The sequence below is a fragment of the Euprymna scolopes genome, chromosome 35 (genome assembly GCF_053919585.1).
Source record: "Euprymna scolopes isolate OS-2025 chromosome 35, ASM5391958v1, whole genome shotgun sequence".
In the NCBI taxonomy this organism is placed as follows: domain Eukaryota; kingdom Metazoa; phylum Mollusca; class Cephalopoda; order Sepiida; family Sepiolidae; genus Euprymna; species Euprymna scolopes.
In genome coordinates, this window is record NC_136516.1 from 32110630 (window position 1) to 32127898 (window position 17269).

The window sequence follows — 17269 nt, forward strand, 5'->3', positions numbered from 1 at the left end:
CTTCGCTGCTCCCCAGCTTGTCCTCATTTTCAAATATCGATTGAAGATGCGAATTAAGCTGGAGAAGGTGAAACTCGCTCCTGTGAATTTCAACGACAGGTGGGTGAAAGTTTTGCGACTGTGTAGAGTGAATGGAGCTAGTCTTGAATTCCTTTTTTGAATTGCTTAGGTTTTTTAAGGATTTTGGGTGACCTGATCAAACATAGACATGCATCGGACCTCCTAGAATAAGCTAGTTAGGCATTTTTGTTCGATTTTTAACTTAGTTAGAGTATGCATGTTGTCATCGTCCCAATCCCCTTTTTGGTTTTCCCTGTCCCATCGCCCTCCCCGTTTTTTTTTTTTTTTTTTCTCCCGCTTTTGGTTCGATAATCCCCAATCTCGGCCCCATTAGGTGACAGATAGACTGTTTTGCCAGTGATGTAAGCCATTTTTGTGGTGTTTTAATAAAGTTAGTTTTCGTGGGCCCTACATTTTTTCGACTGACAAAACTTTTTACCTGCCACAATTATTAGTGAGGTGGTTCTTTTTACTAACCACTTTTTATCATTGTATATTTCTCATTCGATTTTTGTAAATAAGATTTTTATCCCCGACCCCCCCCCCACCCCCCACATCATGTATATATAGTTGTAATTTTCGGGTTTTAAGTAGAATGTCCACAGAGTGATTCTGGTATTTTGGTGTAAGAATCTAGTTAAGTTAACGTTATGTTAGTTAGGACATTAACCCCCATCCCCCTTTTTCTGCCTTGTGCCACATTTTTATTTGTAAAAATTTATTTTTGCAAAATAAAATAAATATTTACCCCCATCACAAGTCAAAAACATTTTATATTGTCACTTCTTGACAGAAGAAGACCATCTTTGCCTTGCTTTATTGCTGATTATTCATTCATTTTCATGTATTTTTGAAATATTGTTATTTTTTTTTATTTGAATTTTTTATTCATTTATTTATTTTTAGTTTGTTTTTTATTATATATATATATATATATATATATATATATATATATATATATATATATATATATACCTGTGGAGATGTGATTAAGATGCATCAATTTCTATCTACTGTGGGAAAAAAGGTGGCTCTTCAGACCATCCCTGCTCTTACACAGTCACACAGTCTGTTGCAGAGGTCACACTTAAGCTGAGATTGAGGGACTCCAACTGGTGCTGCTCTACCGTGGACGTTCATATGATGCTTCAGGCCTTCACTCGATTTACAGACCACAGAGCAAACAGAACATTTGTGCCCCGCAGTGTTTTCCCCATCAAAGAAAGATTGATCTCCATGTGATCGCTTGTGGCTAGCTAGGCTAGCTCCGGATAAAGTCATTTTACCACATAAATCACAGATGTGGTTCTGCACGAAAGCCTCCGACAGATCTGATAGATCTGACAGATTTTTCTTCCGGATATCACGCTTCATTTTTGCATGCTCATATTTTTTCTTCTCAAAGCTATCACAGCCATGATAGACCAAGGAGCGCCACTTTTTATGATCATTGGATGCACTTTCCCAACTGAACACATCAATACCAAGAGCTTTAAGATTATCTTTGATGTTATTCCTAAAGCGTTTCCTAGGTTTATGTTGTGGACGCTTTCCTTGTGTAATTTCACCGTAGAACAGGCACTTTAGCAATCTCTCATCGTCCATCCTTGTCAGATGTCCAGCCCACCTCATCTGGTTGCATATAATCAACTTCTCGATACAAGGTACGTCAGCTCGCATGAGAATATCCATATCAGGTATAAAAGTGCTCTACCTGATGCCCAGAATGTGTCTCAGGAATTTCTGGTGCACTCTCTCCATAACTTTTGTGTCTACCATGAGTTGTCCAGGCTTCAGAAGCATAAAGCAGGGATGGTAAAATACAAGATTGATAGACACTGATCTTTGTATGAAGAGTTATACTATACTTCTCTAAGCCACCAAAAGCCTTAGTGGTATGCTGTATTCTATAGACCTCAGCATCCAGGGTTCTGTCTCTGGCAAGAGTGCTACCCAAATACACAAATGTGTCAACCACAGCAAGTCTTTAGTTGTTGACAAAAATATTTGGTTCCACATACAAACTACCAGTGTGAACATGACCTTAGTCTTCTTAAGACTAATAGTAAGCCCAAAAGACGCCCAGGCCCCTGAAAACAGATCCATGATACCCTGCATATTCCTCTCACTATGGGCTACGAGATCGGTGTCATCCGCATAAAGCAATTCACGAACCAGGTGCTGAAAGGTCCTTCTAGAAGCATAAAAATGACGAAGATCAAAGACCCTACCTGTGGTTCTGAAACGCAAATAAACACCCAGAAAACAGTCTTTAAAGGCATAGGAAGCATAGTTGCAAAATAAATAGAAGAAAGTGTAGGTGCTGGGATATCACTCTGCTTCACACTATTGTCAACTGAGATGGGTTCTGATAGGCATCCATTGAAGTTCAGGCGAGCCTTCATATTAGTGTGGAGCTCCCTGAGTAATCATAGAAATTGAGGTGGGCATCCCAACTTCCCCAGAATTATCCATAGGGCATTTCTGTTCACCGTATCAAAAGCCTTAGTCAAATCAACAAAAATCTGATAAAGCGGAACACGGTGTTCAGTACATTTCTCCTGCAACTGCCGAGCAGAGAAGATCATGTCGATGGTTCCTCCACCTGATCGAAATCCACTTTGGCTTTCTGGAATGACGGATGGACAAATATACTTAATCTATTGAGTAGAACTCTGGAAAATACTTTGCTAACTGCTTCCAATAAACTTATCCCCGATAACTTCCACAGACGGTCCTGGACCTCTTTCCCTTGTACAGTAATATAAGAATTGCATCAACCCAATCCTGATGGACAGGAACACCCTTCCAAACATCAGTGATAAGATGAAGAATTTCATGAACAAGCTTGTCACCCCCATTTAAGAGGACTTCCACAGGAATACCATCAAACCCTGGAGCCCTTCCAACGTTGCATCTCTAATTTCATTCTCAGATGGGAACTCAGACATTTCATGGATAAGCTTCTGTTGTGATAAAAATTCATTGATGGCATCCTCATCAACATTAGAGGGGTTGTCAAAGAGATCAGAATAATGCTTATCCAATGAAGGAGAATCTTGTTAGGATCCTTTATAAGGTCAATTCCATCACTGGAGAGTAGCGGAGATGTAGATAGTGTTTGAGGACCAAAAGCTTTTTTAAGCAAATGGTACATGCGCTTGAAATCTTTATGTTCAAAAGCCATCTGGATTTGGTTGGCGAGTTTAGCCCACCACTGATTCTTCATTTGTCGGAGTCGCTTTTGGAGAAGACCTTTGTTTGTTTTAAGTGACTGTTGGAGGGACTCTTGACCTCCATTAGAGGCAAACAACATTTTATGATGCAACTCATTTTTAGCACTTAAGAGTTGAGTAATTTCAGAATCGTTATCATCAAACCAATCCTGATGTTTAGATTTGTGATAGCAAAGGACATCCATACTTATTTCATAGAGTGTTTTTTTTTAAATGTGCCCATGACCCATCAAAATCAGTAGAATAAACTACAAATCAAAGCTTTTCACGTACACTTGGATCAGCCAGCCTGGACACATCAACCCGCCTGGGAATCTTAAAACCACCCGACCTACACTTCCTCCTTATACAAATTTTCAACTTCCCGCATACCAAGAAGTGATCTGTGCTGCATTCAACTCCATGCATAACACGCACACTAGAGACCAATTTTTTAATTTTTACCCCTTAGCAGCTCCTTTTCCTGATAATAAAAAAAAACTATTAAAAATTTTCTACATGTTTGAATACCTTATATACCAAAGTTCAAGTCTTTAGGATCAAATTTCGTTGAGTATATAGGTTGAGAAGTGTTCTCAAACACACACACACACACACACACACACACACACACACACAGATCCTCATTTGTTTACCCATTTACAATGCGGGACAGAGTTAGACACAAGGGTCGTTTTTTAACGTGGAGAAAAGGCACAAAAATAAAAATTGTCTCAGTCGTGAAGGACTGCTCCTCCATCGAAAGATAACAAGAAATGGAAGTGCAGCATCTGAAGAACAGATACTACACTTTGATCTTGGCCAAAAGGATCCTCATTTTTTGTAGATAGACTAGATAGATTTATTAAATTTTCTAAGCGTTTTCCTTATCACCTTGGTAACGAGAAAGGAGGTCATTCGCGTGCGATGAGAGTTATCGCCCTTCCTGGTTGGAACTCTTCCATGTTTTGCTTTTTTTTTATTTTTTTATGTTCGTATCCACGGCGGATGTTTTGAAGCATGTTGAAACAGCTCCGATTTTTTGTTTTTGGCGCACGTTTGACATGATTGAAGATGTCGGCTCCACCGAGAAAGGACGATACAAACCTATCTAGGATATTTGATAAACTTGGTGAGTCTTTTACAAATAAAAACCGAAATTAGTCGTCATTGTATTTACATAAACAATTTTCGTTCGCGGCAACGCTTTTATTTGGCTACATACTGAATTTTTAAAGATTTAAAGGGTATTCTTTTTTATGACAAATTTTAATTTAAATTTTTTGGGGGAAAAAAAAAGCTAAAGATCCATAATGTAAAATTGTTAAAAACTTATAAACAATCATTTTAAACAATATTAAGAAAAATCACATAAAAGCAATTTAATGGCAAAATTGAATCCTGCAGAATGCATTTTGGTTTCTTCACAAACAAGGTAGCCATTTTAATTTTTGGAACTTCTGCAGTTTACGGACCGTGCTGAAATAATAACGTTATTAGGTACTCATGCAGACAGTGATCTGTGCTGAAATAATAACGTTATTATTTAAAAAACCATTGGGTTTGTATTACTGTACACATAGATTCGAAAAAGTTGTCAAAAAACAAATATATAACAAATAAATGTTATCAAAGGCAAGATAAATTACTTTTATACCAAACTGGATATAATTTTCGTGTTTTTATTCAATTTAACATGTTTATTCAGCTCGAAAAGCATACAGTGTTTACCGATGTATAGGAAAATTTAAAATGGCGGCCGACTCTCTCTTTAACACGGTAAGTTCGGAAAAAGGTGTAATAAATAATAAACTAGACAAAATACTGTTAGAAATTTGCTCAATATATGTTACCGTGACATAACTTGATATATATTCGGTGTTTTTTTAATAGTATTTTGTCTAGTTTATTATTTATAACATCTTTTCCCGAACTTACCGTGTTAAAGAGAGAGAGTCGGCCGCCATTTTGAATTTTCCAATACATCGATAAACACTGTATGCTTTTTGAGCTGAATAAACATGTTAAATTGAATAAAAACACGAAAATTATATCCAGTTTGGTAGAAAAGTAATTTATCTTGCCTTTGATAACATTTATTTGTTATATATTTGTTTTTTGACAACTTTTTCGAATCTATGTGTACAGTAATACAAACCCAAAATGCTTTTGCTACTATTGAAAAGTGAAAGGAATCTGGAAGTCTTTAAACTGTCAAATAGGTTATTTCTTTGGAACTCCCCATGTCTTAAAAGATTGAAAGCTTTAATGGTACTTTTCTCGGACCATTCCCGTTCCAAAGTCAATAGGATGCATGTTAGAGTTCTTGTCTGTGTGTATTTGGGATTACTCCAAACACCAAAATCGTTCTCAGGACATCAATTAATTGAAGACGGGAGTGATTAAAAATTACCCACTTAATAATTATATGATCAGGCAATAACAATTTTAAATTTTCAAACTTTCACTTCTGAGCAACGAACGCTGGCTACTTTATAAACAATTATTTCAAATGTTTTATCATACACGCATGCAAAAAATACAAATACTACTTTTTTAGGCGATTACGTGTGAACACCCGAAAAAAAAAGACAGAAGAAAAATAATTTAGATTTTAGAATGAGAGATCAGTTTCGTATATAAGTTTAATGTAAAAAATATTCCCATTACCGGCCATTCAAACTTTTTAGGACAGTTAACCAGTGGTTAACTTAACCACTTTTTTTTACCACTAACCCTAAGTCAGAGTGGCAGAGTCATAAAACCGCGTGTAATTAACTAAAAAGTAGACAAAATAAACTTACACAGGATTTATCTCGTATAGTAAAAAAAAAAAAAAAATTTAGTTAACGAACGACTCTAAAACTCTAGAATAGCCTGGAAATAGATGACCATTTTACGTTTAATTTATGTACAAACCTGATCCCCCATTTGAAATTTAAAAAAAATGGTATTTATGCTGAGAAGGTACTGTGCTATTTTTTTTTTTTTTTATAGTATTTTCAAGTGCTTCCCCTATCTTTCGTTTATTTAGTTGTTAGATGAAAGTACAGAATAGTTAAAAAGCATCCCCCCCCCCCATGTTTAAGAATCGGTTTCTAAATAATAGCGTTATTATTTCAGCACGGTACCTTTGCGTAAGTACCATAACAAATAATTGCCTTTGGGTGTCTTCTTTCTGACCAGTTTTGATATTTAAGATAGTCGACAGATTGATTTTTTAACATGTCGTTTTAAGCAAAAACAATATTACATACTTGTCATGTCGAAAATAATAATACATCCAAAAATTACAAAAATTTATCGAGTATAAAGTTATTTATAGGCAAAAGTAATTTTTATGGAAAATTTGGTAAAATTGCATTTTTTCTTAGATGTTATAAAGTAGACATTGAGGAGTTCACACACAGGGGACAGAACTCGCTACTCAAGATTTAGATTACACCGACATTTGTAGCCTATAGCGATAGACTTGTTTTTACTAAAAACACAATAGTAGTTGTTCTACTCAATGAATTTTCGTAATTTTTGGATATATTACTATGATAATTAAGTACGTAATATTGTTTTTGCTTAAAACGACATATTAAAAAAAAAAAACGAACTGTCGACTCTATTTTAACAAGCACACAAGTTTTTCAGTGCGTTCACATATGATCGACTAAAAAACAATAAAACCATTTATATATAGTATGGTTCAATAAGTGCACTCACTAGCGTGTGAAACATTCGTTGATCATCATTCAATCTTGGACAGCGTCAGGTTTCCCTGCTAGTTTATATATTTGATGTAATTTATTGAATAGATCCTGTGATTCTCTGATTATTAATACAATCTACAAAAAATTATCCTATAAAAAGAAAACAAGAATTTAATTAAAACAAGTACTTTTTTAGTACTGATCATAAAATATCGATTTTTATTTATTTATTTATTTATTAGCAGTTTAGCCCAGCTCTACTCGGGCCCTATGTACTGTTCATAAGTTTATGTGTATGTATATATATATATATTAAAAAGTTTGACTCCTGTCCAGGTAACCTACATCTAAAATTTAGACCCAAAATTGGTGGAGGAGTTTGATAGAGTCTGCAAAGGTTAACTCTTTCAACTTTGACTTCTTTGCAGCCAAATTTTCGCCCAAAATCTGATTAAAAAGCTTGTTACATGTCTGATTACCCTTTATGTAAAATTTAAAATGTTTAGACCCAAAATTGGCTGAATAGTTTGCTAGAGACTGCAAAGGTCAAAGCTTTTGAATTTTGACCCCTTGGCAGCCAAGTTGTTGACCAAAAACCAATTAAAAAGCTTGCCCTATGTCTGAATACACTTTATGTAAAATTTCAAATGTTTAGACCAAAAATTGGCTGAGTAATTTGGTAGAGACTGCAAAGGTCAAATTTTTTTTCTTTTTTTTTTTTTCAAACTTTGACCCCAATTTTTACGCTTTAACATTTATTGTTTTGGGCTCAAATCAAATTATAAAGTTTCATCCATGTCCAAGTAACCTACATCTAAAATTTCAAGTGTTTAGACCCAAATTAGGAGTTTGGTAGAGTTTTCAAAGGTCAAATCGTTGAACTTTGACCTCTAGACAGACAAATTTCTGGCCAAAAACCGATTAAAAATATTATTCCAAATCTCAATACCCCTTATGTCAAATCTCGAGTCTGTAGACTGAAAATTGACAGAGTAGTTTGGTAGGGAAGTGTATACACATACACATAATTCCACTTTTATAGATATATAGATTTATTTTTTTAAATATTGTTTTCATGTATTTACTATATATAAATAAATATATATATATATATATATATACTGAAACACCACCCAGCTTTTCCCAGTCATAAAATATGCTTAAATATGATATTTTAATTTCTGAAAATTTCATATTTATTATTATAGAGACAATTCTCTATTGATTATTATATTGTACCCAATATATAGTAGTGATTTCAAAAGTTTAAAAAAATATGACTCGAGTGCGATCAGCTAGAATTGAAACCAAAACATATAGCCTTCTAAGCATTATTTGTTATCATCTGGGTTAAATCTATATGCATACAAAACTTAAAAAAACAATGTTGCCAAAAATATAAATGTATATCTGCGCATACATAGAAATAACATGTTTAGTCGACTTACACCTGCCAAGTTCAATTTTTTATATTTTTTTTTATTTTGACCCCTTAGCAACTAGTTTTACTAGCTAAAAGCCAAATCAAATTTGCTCTACAGGTCCAAATGCCCTATATATAAAATTTCAACTCTGTAGAGCAAAAATTGACAAAGTAGTTTGGCAGAGATTGTTCTGCACGCAGACAGACACGGTCACTATTAGATATATATATAGATTTTTTTTATTTTTCAGGACATGAACTTGAAGAAATCCGAGTCCGGGCCCTAAAAAATATACTTGGGAAACTCGACCATAAGTTGCTGTCTCTCCATGATCTGGTCCAAGAGAAGCACTTTCTCATCCGACTTCTGGAATGGTTCAATTTCCCAAATGCTCCAAAACAATTGGAAGTGATTGAGCTGATGTGTCGGTTGTCACAGGTAAAAAAAAAAAAAGAAAAATCTAAAGAATTTACTGCACAAATTAAAAAAAATAATCATACAAATAAATCATAATTCAGCGTCATATTTAAATGTTTGTTTTATGTGGATCACATGTGTTGGACGGCTTTTAGAGAAATTAGCTTCCAAACTAAGCTACCTCTGGCCAGGTCTTTATTTATCCCTCTTCCTCTCAGATCCATCCTTTTAGTATTGAACAGAATCAACAATTCCTAACTTCGATAAAATATTGGGATCCGATACATCAACACGATTATGCCGTATATTTATGAGTTCACCCATAGTGAATCTACCTTCAGAATTTTGTGGAAATGTTAACAAACCAAGGTTCGATTCTCAGTTCATCCTGTCGACAGAGCCATGAATTCGCTGATTGCAACCATATGCAGAGATAGACCCCCCCTTCTCCTCACAACGGGGTAACAATATGGTTGTTTTCAAGTCTAACGTAAATAAGTTCTTGATGAGCCGTTCCATATAAGTTATCAAATTTAACAAATTTTCATTACTAATGATTATTATATTGTCCAATTTCTACTGTACACTCTTTAACCCTTATCCTTGAGTGGCCTCTTGGCCTTGATAATGTGGTGATACCTATGAAAAAAAAAAGAAAAAGTCCAATGTGAACAAGTTCTAATTGAATCGTCCCCCTAAGTAATCCAAGTTACAAAATTCCCACTGTTTACTACTAAATCACAATGACTAATGTATACCTATTAACCCTTATCCTTGAGTGGCCTCTGGGCCTTGATAAGTGGTGACACCCATGTAAAAAAAAAAATAAAAAAATAAAAAAAATAAAACTCCGCCACCTAGGAATGATGCACACCAAGTTAGGGTTCGCCACAATCCACCATGGCGCCAGCCAACTTTGTTTGTGAATTTAAATCAGGTCACCCTCTTCCATCCATCCCCCAACCAGTTTTAATGATTTTAACATAGGCTAAAATTTATTGCACCGTATCTCTTAACTTTGACCCAAGCACACAGTAAAGTTTTGTGCAAAGCGCAGGTATATCTTTGATAAAAATGTGTTTGTGATACTAAATAAATGTTAACCGCTGTGATTCTTTGTAATTGTTTCAATTTTTATGTGTAACAATATAAGTGTCAACTTTGATATAACCTATTTGCTTTAAAGTTCATGGTTGGATTTCAGTCACTTCACGAGAAAGTTTAAAAAATTTTAAACACCTTAAGAAATAGTTGCTCTTACAACATCCACTTACTGCAAGATTGCCCGCGAAATGGGTACACCAGCATACAGCAAACTCCCATGCAAAGCGTAGGTATCTTTGCTATTTTAGTTATAATCTGGCTAAGTAATCATTTCAATACATTTAAACATTTTTATTCTTTATTTTAGGTTTAACTATCCAGTGTTGCCCGGGAGTCATTTTATTTTCATTTTGTTTTCCTTTTTTTTAATCATGCACTTTATTTTTTTTTTGTTTTGTTTTTTATAAAATCAACAGTAGGTTCTCTACAGTGCAATGTATACTACACTGTATTGTGGACTAAATCAATATGGGGAGGTATATGAAGCTTTTTCCCAGTGCGATTTGATTGAAAAATGGGTGATTTCGCCGATTTCAATGACAGTAAAAGTATGGGAGTGAAACATTCATTCAGTTCCTGGCAGCATTGGGCCTCCCTGCTAGTTTTTACTACTTTCCACATGACACATAATTGCATGATAATGTTTTTACTTCAAATGAATATTTTTGATGTCCAATTATAATGCACAAGCACCTATCATTTTTATGGCTAATGCGTAGATCAAATAAACATGTTTTTTTTTGTTTTTTTTTTTACATAGGATCACCACATTATCAAGGCCAAGAGGCCACTCAAGGACAAGGGTTAAAGAGTGTACAGTAGAAATTGGACAATATAGTAATCATTAGTAATGAAAATTTGGTAAATTTGATAACTTATATGGAACGGCTCATCAAGAACTTATTTACGTTAGACTTGAACACAACCATATTGTAGTCAGCCGGAAAGCAGGAAAACGGAAGATAATTCCACATGCGTGCAGTTCTAAGAAAGAAGCTTTGTTCATGGAATCTACGTTTAGGTTTAGGCACAGATAAAGAGTGGGGGGAATTATTGATAGTGTTTACAGCTAGACGAGTGTTTCTTGTGGAAGTTTGGTGAGGGGGGACCATAGGTTGAAGCTCAGTTGAACACTTTCCATGAAAATAACGATAAAGCAGAGACAAACTCACAACATCTCTTCTGTGAGATAGAGGTTGCAGCGAAGAGAAAAGGACATCTCCTACGAGGCTACGAAGTCTATTTTGAACTCTATCAAAGCAGGACAAGTCCTTTCTAGCAGCTCCTGCCCAGATGTGGCAACAGTATTCCATCCTTGGACGTACCTGGCTCTTATATAGATAGAGAATAGCATCAGCAGTGAGATATTTATCGGATCGATAGAAAGATCCCACCATTTTTCCAGCGGCCTTGGCAACAGATTTGATGTACGTGTTCCATTTAAGATCAGGAGTAATGGTCAAGCCCAGAAGCTTGTCAAAACTTGAGGCCTCCTGAAGACGAGAGCCATTCATTTCAATTGATGCCAGATGTGGATTAGAATGTTGATGATGTAAAGAGAGAAGCTTGGTTTTAGATGCATTAAAAGTAACCAGCCACTCCTTTCCCCATTGTACTACGTGCTCAAGATCAGAGGAGAGAGAGAATTGGAGAGAACTTGGTTGTTTATTGAACGTTTTAAGAATATCATTTTTATTTAATGAACTTTGACATTGATGATGTGGTTAATATTTTTATGAGTTTTTGTTTGAATTATTTAGCATTCTGGCGCTGCTGAAATTCTACGAGATGTTGGCGCGGTTGACTTTTTGACGCATCTTCGTTTAGATGGAGCAGCCACGTTGCATTTAAAGATCGATGAGATTCTTAACAATCTAATGAAATTGCCCGACTTTGACTCTCGACAAAACGGAGCGAATTACATCCTTTATCAACAGTCAAATCTACGTGAGTGAAATAATTTAAGCATTTGAAACAAAATAATTTTGATTATTTAGACGTTTTTACCTCTTCCTGTTTTGTTTTTTTTGGGTTTTTTTTTACATTTTTTTGTCGGTGCTTATGCAGTTTAGCAAAGATATTAAAAACAAAGATAAAGATACCTGTTATGGAATGTGGAAGGAAGTTCTCGTAAAAAAAAATATAATTTAATTTGATCAAGTAAATTTTTTTGTTATTTTTTTACAGAGGAAAATCAAATTTTACTGAAACCTATCGCAACGCAACCTTCTGGACAATTTCGGCTTCAAAGAGGGGTGTGCCAAGGAAGATAACGTCATCTAATTCTTGAAGTTTGCCAAAATTTGACAAGATTATTTTTAGTTTTGAACAATTTTAAATATTTCTTTTTCTTTGTTTTTTTTTTTTTTTACTTTTAAAAAATCGTTTCAAAATGTATTAATAAAATTATTACAACTTCATGTACGTTTTGACAAAGAGTTATCTCCCCTGACACCCTCCTCTTCCTAGCTGAAATTGCCAAGATGGCTGCGTTGCAATGGGTCTTGGTAAAATTTGATTTTCGTCTGTATAAAAAAAACACTACTTGATCAAATTAACCAATTTTCTTTTTTATCTTATTTTTTATCTTTTCTAAACTGCATAAGCACCTTTTTGTGTAATAAAGATTCTTTATATTATTCTCCTTTTTTTTCTTTTATTCTTTTAAAAAGATTTTTATGTAATCTTTTTGTTCCTAGAATTTGAAACTGTTCCCACTGACCCAGCACTATGTGGTGGTGACCCAATAGGTACCGCAGCTCCACCTCCAGTCAATCTTGACGCCAACCATCCTCATCCAGCTCATGATAGATCTTCTGTTCTTTCGGCTTCATTCAGCAGGTTTTCAGGTATCAATTATGTTTCTCTTGGTCATATTTTCTTGCTGTTTTCAGGAAATTTATACAAAAATTAAATGCAATAAGGGTTGGTGAGGTCACATATCTTTACTCCATTTTAAACTGTTTTATTTAAAACTAGAGAGCTCAATTACTTTTGCATGAGCATGTATATTTTTTACTAGCTAGACACCTGGCGTTGCTCGGTCGTACAATACACTTAAACATGATATTTTAATTTATACAGATTGCGTATGTATTGTTATAGAATCAATTTTCTAATGAATATTATATATTACAAGGAATAATTTTCCCGTTGGACTAATTCACAAAAAAAATAAAATAAATAATAATCATAATGTAATTCATTAAATTCTGTCTGGGTTTGTTTACAATAGCATGTCAGCTGACACATGGGCTTGACGATGAATGCCCTGGAAACTCCCTTCTGATTAATGTTTAGTTTTAAAATATGAAACAAAGAAATGATTTGCAGTGATTTTAAATGGTACCTCTTCTTTTATCATAAATTAAACTCGTTAATAAGAAAAAATTAAAATAAAACGGTGAGGTACACCTGGGCTTAAACACAAAATCAGTTGATCTGTAGTTGAATGCACTTCCACTGAGCTTTATTTCCAGATGTCAATAAATCTGTTTTTTTTTTCTAATAAGAAATTATTTGTTGAGATTTTATTATTTCCTTTGGCTGGTGCAACCTAAAATATTCCCCTATAAAAATTCTTTTCTATCTATAAGAAAGAAAGACTATTTTTAGGATCAAAGTTTTTCGATTTTCAATACTTATCTGACAAATTTCTGAATAAAACATATCTAAGAACACTGCCAGACATATAAATTACTTTTGTGTGAAATTTGCAAAAGACTCAGCCGTTTTGAAACCTATAAGGAATGAACTAACAGCTCTTACACAAACACACTCACACACAGTGATTTTTATATAATAGTAGAGATATCAAGTGACACCATACATTACTTAGTTTGATATTCCATCATCAACTTTCAGTTTCATGGAGATATTAGAAACTCAACCTGCAGGATTAAGCGTACCAAATGTAACTAATTCTTCAGTCAGTGTTAGTGGTTTCCCCTCCTTTCCCCGCTTCTCTCTTCTATACTCAACCTATTCCTTTGTTTGGACATGCACACACTTTTATAAATTCTTCAAGGAATGAGTTTACATAAGGGAAATAACTCCTTGAAAAATAATCAGTTGAGTTAATTGTTGAAAGACATATCCTTCTTCCCACCAAGGAAATCTGCGCTAGTTTAGGATTAAAGAATAAATAATATTTTCTAAATTTTAGATATTATAAATCCAGGGTAATGCTGATCATAAAAATACCAATTTCATGGCTGTTTTATATTTTCAAGTTTTAGCTGAATATACACACACACACATTTGCCTATATCATCCTCTTACTCTCCTTCTCGTACATTGTTACTACTTACAAATACTTTCAGCATAGTCACACACTAATCAATAAGTCCCGGGCCTGACATATAGATGGCACCACTAATAAAAAAACAATATAAAAACTTTAACTCTGGTGCACAAGGTGGCGATCCAACCTACCTAATAGTAGTCCTTATGTCCAAGTGAAAATATGTCTTGTTTGGGGTGAAAATGCAAAAAAAAAAAAAAAAATCCACTATACTAATTCTTCTCTTAGACTGTTACTATTACTATTGCTACTCCCATCCTGTCACCACTTCTCATTTCACTCTTTCTTTCTTCCACAATCTTTTTTTTTTTTAGATTAGATTTAATGTGCAAACAAGCAAGCAAGATTATCAGTTTATGTGTTTACATTTTTTTATTAATATTTATTTCAGTTCTTTCTTCTGGTTTCAAAACCACAACTTTTCCCTGGCTTACCCTGACACAAACGGATCGACAAGTTTTATCTTCGACCAATTCGTAAGTTTACAAAATGAACTTTTTGCTAATCATCCGTCACATTTTCTATTTACTTAGCAGTCACTGTTATTCAGTCAAACTAATTAATATTTTAAATAAAATGAAACAGAGTATGTCATTTTATTGCTAATAACATATTATGGCAATAACAAATGAAAATTGGTTAGTTTTTGGGGTTTTTTTTTTTTTTACTTTTTTTATTTATTTATTTTGGCTCATTTACTCCAATCAAGGCATATTTTCACTTGGACATAAGGATTACTATTTGGGACCATGTCTACTGGGGACTATGTAAGGATATGAGCAAGATGTCTGTTTACATTATGTTTAAACTTCTGCATGTCAGTACAGTCAGGGAAGCAGGAAGCAAATTCCAAAGTCTAGCAGCCTGAGGGAAGAAGCTATTAGAGTAAAAAGCTTTACAGCGTCTAGGGAACTTTGCAGTGAAGGGGTGGGATTTTGCTGCTAGACAGGGTACGTACATTGAGAGAGTACAACTGCAATGAGTTCATCAGAGTACATTCCATTAAAATACTTGTTGTGGTGATGGGACAGAAGTTGAAGCTTGGTTGATAGTGCATGACCTATTAGATTGAAGACTCTTTTTTGGACCGTGTCTTGATAGAAAAATTCTCCAAGCTTGGCAAGATGCAACTGAAGAAGTTACATTGTAACAAAGTGGTGCACTTTCTTGGTATTATAGCGCATATGGATGTGTGTGAAAAGTTCAGCAGCAGTCGTGGGATAGCTAGCTAACAAAAATATTAGCAGCAGCCAGTAAAGCACATGTGCAAATTGGCAGGTGTGAACGCTCTGATGTCACAGGAAGAAGAAAAAGAGAAAAAGAAAAAAGGACAGCACGTGGTTGAACAAGAGAAGCAAAATGCGTGACGAAGAAGATGGATGTGTGAAGCCAGGGGCGAGAAAGCGCTGGCTAAGGTCAGCATCAGGTTGCAGGGACAGAGACTTTTAAAAAGCATGTGTTATATGGCACAACGTTGTAAAACATGTCTATACGAAAAGACTTGTGGAAGATAATGAAATGCGTTGTTTTGGAAGAATCACGAATAAATGCGTTTTATTTGTATTTAAAAAAAAAAAAGTTGAATCAGATTTTTCTTTTTCTTTTTTATTTGTTTCTTTGCGACGATACCACCAGACAATGTGTGGGTCCAAAAGGTTTGAAATATAACGACACAGTTTAAAACTAATGGCCATGTTACAACATCAACTGAAACATTATGCAAATAATGCTCAAAATGAGAACAGTAGTCCACACCATTGAGGATATTGCCAAAGCTGCTGCAAAGAAGGTGGGCTCTCTTTACCATGCTAAAAAGTTACTTACACCTGAAAGTATCCTGTATCTCTACAAGGCCACCATTCGCCATGTATGGAGTATTGTTGCCACATCAAGGCTCCCTCTTTGTAAACTAAACTTCATCCCCTGTCCCATCGCTGCAATGTTGCATCTCTGTGCCTGTTTTACAAATCATGCTCTGATGAACTCGTTGCACTTGTGCCCCCTCAACGTACATATCCCAAACAAACCCACTTAGCAACAAAATCTCACCCCTTCACTGTTGAGGTCCCTAAATGCCAGAAAGCTTTCTACTCTCATAGTTTCTTCCCTCGAACAGCTAGACTTTCCCTTCCTGCTACCTGTATCCTTGATCATACTGATATGCAGAAGTTTAAATGTAATGTAAACCAACATCTTGTTAATCTTTCTTAGACATGGTCCCAAATAGTAGCCCTTTACGTCCAAGGCGAATGTGAGTAAAAAAAATAATAATACAAATTATCAATTTTCATTGCAAAAATTCTGAAACATAGTAGGGACTTATTTGCCACACGGATAATATTTTTTGTGACACATATACGAGTGCCTTAAATATGTTTTCAGACTTTTTTTGTATGAGCACATTTATTGATAGTACACACATGAAACTCTAGATCCTTGCGAAGTAATCTTCTCCGGCTGTAATGTACTTGTACCATTCCAACAACTTCTGGAAAGCCCCATGGAAGTCATCTTGTGTGAGCATGTCAATGACCCTTGTGTCACAGCATCTTTCATCTCCTCAATTGTCTCATAATGACAGCCTCCAAGGTTTTCCTTGAGCTTAGGAAATAATAAAAAGTCACAAGGAGCAAGGTCTGGACTATAGGGAGGGTGAGGAAGTGTTTTGATACCCACCTTGGTCTAATAGTCTTTAACAAGGATGGAGTTGTAGACTGATGCATTGTCCTAGTGGAAATGCCACTGATCCAATTTAAAGAATACTCGCCTCTTCTGATGGAATCCCTTCCTGAACTCCTTTATAATCTCGACAGTATTATTTGTTGATTGTCTGTCCAGTGGGAACCCAGTGCATGTAGATCATGCTTGTGTTATCAAAAAAAAGGGATCATCATAACTTTCTGGGTGGATTTATTCTGTCTGGCCTTCTTGGGTCTGAAAGTGTCAGTATGCTTCCATTGGGAACTCATCTCTTAGTTTCTGGGTCATAGCAGTAGATCCAACTTTCATCACAGGTCACTAGAGCATCAAGAACTCAAGCACTTC

At 34.9% G+C, this 17269-nt stretch overlaps 1 protein-coding gene across 1 annotated transcript in view; it reads left to right on the forward strand.

The window, feature by feature from the left end:
- The first annotated feature begins 4242 nt into the window (after positions 1-4242).
- The window catches only part of LOC145259795 (rotatin-like), a 149247-nt gene continuing 136220 nt past the window's right edge, over positions 4243-17269 (forward strand). Inside the window, exons 1-5 of the mRNA XM_080117560.1 lie at positions 4243-4407; positions 8651-8838; positions 11682-11868; positions 12621-12770; positions 14616-14700. Coding sequence (XP_079973686.1) covers positions 4350-4407; positions 8651-8838; positions 11682-11868; positions 12621-12770; positions 14616-14700 — 668 coding nt within the window. The 5' untranslated portion in view covers positions 4243-4349. The remainder of the gene's footprint in view (positions 4408-8650; positions 8839-11681; positions 11869-12620; positions 12771-14615; positions 14701-17269) is intronic.